Below are 8,344 nucleotides of genomic sequence, written 5' to 3'. Positions count from 1 at the left end.
TTCTTTTCTCAACACTCCTCAGCGCTGAAAGTGAACACTCGATGGTGATTGGCTCATTTTTTTTACCAACGGAGGCACGAGAGCTCAGGCCTCCCCCTACCCTTCTCTATCATTAGCGTTTGTAATTACATCAGCAGATTTGGCATATTCACGATAGAAAAGCGGCGCTTTCACTTTATGGTATTACAACTGTGAAATTACAAAAAAAAAATACACATTCTGAGACATGAACTGAAATGAATTGTGAATTTTATTAACATTAAATCGTCCTCCTCCCAGTTTCACCTTAAAATTATGGGGAGGCCGTGCCTCCCCTGCCTCCGCCGACGAGCCGCCACTGCATTCATCAACCCTCTTAACACAATAAGAAGAATAATATACTATTATTTACATGGTGAATTAAAGTATATGCAAATTCAAATCATAAAACTTTATTCAGATATATAATAATATGTGCCACATATGTGCCAATATCATAATGTGCACTTTGTCATGTGTAATACACGTTGAGGATATCATCCGTCTGATGTTCATCTGATGTTCGCTACTGTTATGAATATGATGCATAACTTTTTAATACACAAGGGGAATTCCCATTATTAAAAAAAAAAAAATGTACATGCATAGGATGTTTGCGTTGTTAGAATGTACAGGAGTACTTCAGATATAAAAACGCTGACTTGTTAGGTGATGTTTTCCCATTCAAATCATACGATTTCCTATTAATTCAATAGAATATATGGGGATACTAGGGAATAGCAATACCGATTCTCTATTATAGATCAGTGGTGCAAACTTATAATAATGGCTTACTACGGTCATGTGGACATAACTGAAGCACGCACACAGCAGCCATAAAGTCCTCATGATAGGGGTATCGGTACTGAACGGTTCACGGGGCAAATTCCAAATGGAAGTGATCATCCCTATCCCCTTGGAGTGGGGACTTTGGAGTAAGAAGGGGGTGTGCCATTATGTAGTCATTTGGAATGCACTTGGCAAAGGGAGCGACGTAATTTCCTCATTATCTTCAGCTGGCATGTTCCCGTGACAACGCAGTACGGTGTCCGTCAGCAGATTCGCTGATTGACACCGGCATAAAAAAAATATAAATACATTTTATGTTTTAAAAAGTTTTATATATATTAGTTTTTATATATTATATAGCATATTTTAAAAACTTTTTAAAATATAAATTGTATGTTTATTTGCAACAGTTATGCTAACAACAATAAAAAGACATTTATGACCGTAAAACAGCGACATCTGCTGACGGACATCGTGCTGCGTTGTCACGGGAACATGCCAGCTGAAGATGAGGAAATTACGTTGCTCCCTTTGCCAAGTGCATTCCAAATGACTACATAATGGCACACACGTGCCCTGCTCACTCCAAAGTCCCCACTCCAAGGGGATAGGGATGATCACTTCCATTTGGAATTTGCCCCGTGAACCATTCGGTAACGATACTCGCACACCCCAACCTCATGACACATTAGATTTTCTCTAATATATCGCTATATTATCCCATATAAAAATAGTTGGCAGGATTCAATTAGCTTGATAACATTTATGTAGCAATAATAAACTGTAAGTGTATTTCCTTAATTTCTCCAGTAGCGAAAACAGAACCGATAACGTCAGAACTTATCAATACTACGGTCTTTCGTAATTTAGCCCCAGGGCTTGTTTTATACCGGGTTCAGGTACCATCCCTACTTACAAGAGAAGCAAAGAAATATCAGTTGCAAAGCTACATGACAGTATATCCTGCATTTGCATTTTCTAAACACATAAGTGGAAAAATAACTAGTCAAAAACAAAAATGAAGAACAAATCAACGATAAATCTCAGTCTCTCTTAATAGTGTTACAGCCTCTTCTTCAGCTTCCTAAACAAGAACAGTTTGTAAAAATCTTCTACTTTCCTTCATAAAAGAGTAAGCAAACTACAGGTGACACATATGCATTATAAGACAATTGAACATAATATGAAACTCATAAGAAAACACAATATCATTTATATAATGACGCAACATGATACACAATAATAAACCTTTCTGACATTGTTCTTTGGGGAGGAACTCCATCTTTGAGTTGATCTGAATCTCACAGTTGAATCTGCTGGTTTTGAAGATGAAGATGAACTTTATTCACTGTGAAAACTTTAGATAATGTTTCTTTGTCATGTCTCTTGTAATGTCTGGTTAGGACAGATTTATCCAGATGATATTTTATTGTTTAATGCATTATTGTGTCTCATTTGGTGAGGATGCAGCATCAGACCTGAAAGTGCTGATCTGAAGATGATCTACTTACTGTGATTGTTTTTTGTATGTCTGTGTAGAGAATATGAACGATTGAAATGCTTCCCACATGCAGTGCAGTGATACGGTTTCTCTCTAGTGTGAATCCTCTCATGTGTTTTCAGAGTTCCTGACCGACTGAATTTCTTGTGACAGTGTGAACACTTGTAAGGTTTCTCTCCAATGTGGATCCTCTCGTGTGTTTTCAAGTGTCCTGACCGACCGAATCTCTTGTCACAGTGTGAACACTTGTAAGGTTTCTCTCCAGTGTGAATCCTCTGGTGTCGTTTCAAATGTTCAGCTGAAGTAAAAGTCTTTTTACACTCAAAGCACATGTACTCTCTCACAGCAATGTGTGTTTTCTGATGTACTTTTAAATAATGTAGATGTAAAAAACTCTTTCCACACAAATAACATGAATGTGGTTTCTCCTTTGAATGAACTCTCAGGTGATTCTTTAGGTATGATGCCCTCAAAAATGTTTTGTCACATTGATCACATGAGTACAGCTTCTCTCTAGTGTGGATGTTCATGTGATCCTTAAGGTTTGCTGAGTGTGCAAAGCTCTTCCCACATTGATCACAAGAGAATGGCTTTTCTCCAGTATGAACCCTCATATGCCCCTTAAGGTGTTCTTTTTGTGTGAAACTCTTCCCGCACTGATCACATGTGTATGGTTTCTCTCCAGTGTGGATCCTCTCATGTGTTTTCAGGATTCCTGACTGACTGAATCTTTTGTCACAGTGTGAACACTTGTATGGTTTCTCTCCAGTGTGGATCCTCTCATGTGTTTTCAGGATTCCTGACTGCTTTCTCTCCAGTGTGGATGTTCATGTGATCCTTAAGAGTTGATGACTGAGTGAAGCTCTTCCCACATTGATCACATGTGAACAGTTTCTCTCCAGTATGAACTCTAATGTGAACGTCACATTTATATTTGCATGTCAAACTCTTTCCACACTGAGTGCAGGTGAAAGATTTCTTGGCTATTATTTTCTTTAAATCTTTCTGTTTGGTTTGAGAGCAACTCGAAGGTTTTTCTCCAGTTTTAGCATGCTTTTTCTCATCAACTTCACTCAGTTCTTCACTCTCCTCGTTTTTTTCAATCAACTCTGCAAATATAAGTAAAAGAGGTTCATTTTCAGTAACTCTCAGTAATCCTGATGAAACCAGATGTAACAGTGTAAAAGCAGACAATTGCTATACAAAAGGTTGATCATTTTGATGCATTTTTATAAATTATATTTCCCTGAAACTTTCCATGAATGAGGTTACATTGATCTTCAAATTATTCTTTTTAAAACATTATAATCACAAACCCCATGTTTCTATAGGGAGAACTATTAAAGGGATCATCGGATGCAAAATTCACTTTTACATGTTAGTTGAACATAAATGTGTGTTGGCAGTGTGTGTACAAATCCACCCTATAATGATAAAAATCCACACAGTTTTTTTTTTTTTTAATCCGCAATAATAATAACCCCTTTCTCAGATCAGGTTTTTCTGAGATTCTTGGAACAGATAAGTGCTTATCAGAAAAGATAAGTGCTCTCCCCTCCTTGAACAACTTATAAACAACATATTTACAAACAACATATTCATTAACCCTAACACTAGACAAACTATTCAATATATTGATCCATATTTCTTCTCATTTCTGTTTACGTGAATACCATCAAGCTTTTATACACTTTATTTTTACATGCTTCTTTATCGCTCTTTTATCGTTTCTTTATAAGCATGTAATTAAGCAGTCCTGTGAAACGTCTCGGTTACATATGTAACCCTCGTTCCCTGAAGGAGGGAATGGAGATGTCACGTCGGATGACCGACGAATTGGGATTTCGCTTAGAGAGACCAATCCACTTTGAGTGTAAACTAAATGAGCCAATGCACATTGGCATGCGATTATTGCATCCAGCTGCCACTGATCACAGCATGAGTATAAGTAGGCAGCAGGTGCAGCACATATTCAGGTTTTCGCTGAGGAGCCGAGCCAGTGACCTGGCCGCTCAGCGGTGGTACAGCAGCCGTGGCGACAGAACGTGGCGTCTCCGTTCCCTCTTTCAGAGAACAAGGGTTACATACGTAACCGAGATGTTCCCTTTCAGTCGGTCACTCTCGACGTCACGTCGGATGACCGACGAATTGGGATCCCTACCAAAGTGCCACGGATACTGCCCCTGCCAGTGACCTGTGGAAGCCTCCTGCGCCCCTTCTTTTTGGCGTAGGCTGGGGATTACCACAAGAAGACCAGTTACTGCTGCTATGGCACTACCCACTCAGTAAGACTGGATAACACTGGGAAAACGTGCCCGTTCCACTTGGAACCGGAACGTTGCAGAATCCCATCCTTCCCGAGGGAGGTTTCAGAAGCACTTACACATATGAACAACCGTCTAGGAGCATATGGAAGATTAGAGGTGATTGTAACCCAGTAAGGCACCACGAGCAGGACCTGTTTCTCATCCTCCCTGATCTTGCACAGTGTCTTTGCAAGAAGGCTCACTGGGGGAAACGCATACTTGCGAAGGCCCCGCGGCCAGCTGTGTGCCAGTGCGTCCATGCCGAGTGTTCCCTCGGTCAGGGAGTAGAACAAAAGGCAGTGATAGGATTCTGGACAGGCAAACAGGTCTACCTGAGCGGCTCCGAAACGACTCCAAATCAGCTGGACCGTCTGGGGATGGAGTCTCCATTCTCCCGGGAGTGCAGCTCGTGACAGCTTGTCGGCTGCCGAATCCAACTCCATACTGAGAAAAGAGATCCTCTGCGCCAAGGAGAGTTTGCTCTTTTCCCAGTTGACCCGAAGGCCTAACCGGCTAACGTGCGAAAGCACCAAGTCCCTGTGTGCACACAACTGATCCTGAGACTGAGCTAGTATGAGCCAGTCGTCGAGGTAGTTGAGAATGCGAACGCCCTGTTCTCTCGGGAACAAGGGCTGTCTTCGCAACTTACGTGAAGTCATGGGGCGACAGGCCCGGAGGGCAGGACATCCTACTGATATGCTCGTCCTTCGAACGCGAACCGCAGCAATGGTCTGTGATGCGGAAGGATCGACACATGAAAGTACGTGCCCTTCAGGTCGATTGCTGCAAACCAATCTCGGCGACGGATGCACCCGAAGATGCATTCCTGCGTCAACATCTTTAACGGTAACCGGTGAAGAGCCCGGTTCAAGACAGCAAGGAGCCAGCGACAGTTTGGGTAGCCAGGCACCCAGACACCACACAAGCTGGACTAGCGGGACCACCGACATACCCATGGTGGGGCAGCAAGGTGGAACGCAGGGACCTGAAGAGGGGTCTGAGTGTGCAGTGCAACACTTACCTGGTTCCACAGTTTGGCAAATGGTGCGTGAGTAGGACCTTTGATAACGCTCTCGAACCGTACGCTGCTGCCTGCTGGTGAGAGAGGAGAATGAGTGTGGTCCGTCCGCGACTCTCCATGCCCTCTTGGGACCCAGAGACAGAGAAAACCGCTCTCCTGTCGAGATTTTTGGAAACCAGATTCTCTACTCGGCCCTCCTCCGGGGGAGGGAGAGCTGCATTCATCATCCCCCTAAGAGCAGTTCCCTCTCTCTCTGGGTCGCCCCTCCCGAGGCCTCTTGCTCAGGCCTGCCTACACCCAGCTCCACGGTGCCGCTTGCTTGAGGCTGCTACGGATGCAGCACGGGAGCGGGGTGGACGCAGGGGGCCGCCCTCGCCGACGAGCAGGCTGGGCCACTGCAGCCGGCGGACGGGCGGAGGCAGCAGCTGCCCGCCGGGGCAGAACTTCGGATTGCCTCAGTCTGTTCCTGCACAGCCGAGAACTGCTGGGCCATGTTCTCGACTGTGTCGCCGAAAAGGCCACAAGGGTTACATACGTAACCGAGACGTTCCCTTTCAGTCGGTCACTCTCGACGTCACGTCGGATGACCGACGAATTGGGATCCCTACCAAAGTGCCACGGATACTGCCCCTGCCAGTGACCTGTGGAAGCCTCCTGCGCCCCTTCTTTTTGGCGTAGGCTGGGGATTACCACAAGAAGACCAGTTACTGCTGCTATGGCACTACCCACTCAGTAAGACTGGATAACACTGGGAAAACGTGCCCGTTCCACTTGGAACCGGAACGTTGCAGAATCCCATCCTTCCCGAGGGAGGTTTCAGAAGCACTTACACATATGAACAACCGTCTAGGAGCATATGGAAGATTAGAGGTGATTGTAACCCAGTAAGGCACCACGAGCAGGACCTGTTTCTCATCCTCCCTGATCTTGCACAGTGTCTTTGCAAGAAGGCTCACTGGGGGAAACGCATACTTGCGAAGGCCCCGCGGCCAGCTGTGTGCCAGTGCGTCCATGCCGAGTGTTCCCTCGGTCAGGGAGTAGAACAAAAGGCAGTGATAGGATTCTGGACAGGCAAACAGGTCTACCTGAGCGGCTCCGAAACGACTCCAAATCAGCTGGACCGTCTGGGGATGGAGTCTCCATTCTCCCGGGAGTGCAGCTCGTGACAGCTTGTCGGCTGCCGAATCCAACTCCATACTGAGAAAAGAGATCCTCTGCGCCAAGGAGAGTTTGCTCTTTTCCCAGTTGACCCGAAGGCCTAACCGGCTAACGTGCGAAAGCACCAAGTCCCTGTGTGCACACAACTGATCCTGAGACTGAGCTAGTATGAGCCAGTCGTCGAGGTAGTTGAGAATGCGAACGCCCTGTTCTCTCGGGAACAAGGGCTGTCTTCGCAACTTACGTGAAGTCATGGGGCGACAGGCCCGGAGGGCAGGACATCCTACTGATATGCTCGTCCTTCGAACGCGAACCGCAGCAATGGTCTGTGATGCGGAAGGATCGACACATGAAAGTACGTGCCCTTCAGGTCGATTGCTGCAAACCAATCTCGGCGACGGATGCACCCGAAGATGCATTCCTGCGTCAACATCTTTAACGGTAACCGGTGAAGAGCCCGGTTCAAGACAGCAAGGAGCCAGCGACAGTTTGGGTAGCCAGGCACCCAGACACCACACAAGCTGGACTAGCGGGACCACCGACATACCCATGGTGGGGCAGCAAGGTGGAACGCAGGGACCTGAAGAGGGGTCTGAGTGTGCAGTGCAACACTTACCTGGTTCCACAGTTTGGCAAATGGTGCGTGAGTAGGACCTTTGATAACGCTCTCGAACCGTACGCTGCTGCCTGCTGGTGAGAGAGGAGAATGAGTGTGGTCCGTCCGCGACTCTCCATGCCCTCTTGGGACCCAGAGACAGAGAAAACCGCTCTCCTGTCGAGATTTTTGGAAACCAGATTCTCTACTCGGCCCTCCTCCGGGGGAGGGAGAGCTGCATTCATCATCCCCCTAAGAGCAGTTCCCTCTCTCTCTGGGTCGCCCCTCCCGAGGCCTCTTGCTCAGGCCTGCCTACACCCAGCTCCACGGTGCCGCTTGCTTGAGGCTGCTACGGATGCAGCACGGGAGCGGGGTGGACGCAGGGGGCCGCCCTCGCCGACGAGCAGGCTGGGCCACTGCAGCCGGCGGACGGGCGGAGGCAGCAGCTGCCCGCCGGGGCAGAACTTCGGATTGCCTCAGTCTGTTCCTGCACAGCCGAGAACTGCTGGGCCATGTTCTCGACTGTGTCGCCGAAAAGGCCGGTCTGGGACACAGGGACCTTAAGGAATCGAACTTTGTCGGCGTCCCTCATGTCAACCAGACTCAACCAGAGGTGACGCTCCTGGACCACAAGTGTGGACATCACATGACCCAGAGAACTCATGGTGACCTTCGTCGCTCAGAGCGCGAGATCAGTTGCGGTTCAGAGCTCTTTTAGAACTTCCGGATCGTGACCACCCTTGTGCAGTTCCCTCAGTGCTTTAGCCTAAAGAACCTGCAGTAACACCGTAGTGTGTAAGGCGGAGGCAGCTTCTCCACAGGCCGTATAAGCATCGCTGGACAGACCAGACGAGTACCTACAGACCCGGGAGGGGAGGCACGGTTCGCCCTGCCGGGTGGAGGCGGTATTGGGACACAACTGCATCGCAACCGACCGCTCCACCGGGGGGACCCCC

The 8,344-nt window shown here is 47.2% G+C and overlaps 1 protein-coding gene across 1 annotated transcript; it reads right to left on the bottom strand.

Moving 5' to 3' along the window:
• Window positions 1-2,198: 2,198 nt before the first annotated feature.
• LOC107727324 (gastrula zinc finger protein XlCGF49.1-like) lies at window positions 2,199-8,052 on the bottom strand. Its single transcript, XM_016537168.1, has 3 exons — window positions 7,948-8,052; window positions 2,760-3,120; window positions 2,199-2,591 (listed from the first exon to the last, which is right to left on the bottom strand). The coding sequence occupies exons 1-3, from the start codon at window positions 8,050-8,052 to the stop codon at window positions 2,311-2,313; spliced, it is 747 nt and encodes a 248-aa protein (XP_016392654.1). The 3' UTR covers window positions 2,199-2,310.
• Between the last annotated feature and the right edge of the window lie 292 nt (window positions 8,053-8,344).

This window comes from Sinocyclocheilus rhinocerous, unplaced genomic scaffold (genome assembly GCF_001515625.1).
Source record: "Sinocyclocheilus rhinocerous isolate Xijiao unplaced genomic scaffold, SAMN03320098_v1.1 scaffold3625, whole genome shotgun sequence".
NCBI lineage: Eukaryota > Metazoa > Chordata > Actinopteri > Cypriniformes > Cyprinidae > Sinocyclocheilus > Sinocyclocheilus rhinocerous.
The sequence above is the reverse complement of the archived record's forward strand: the minus strand, read 5'-3'. Positions and strand labels throughout refer to the sequence as shown.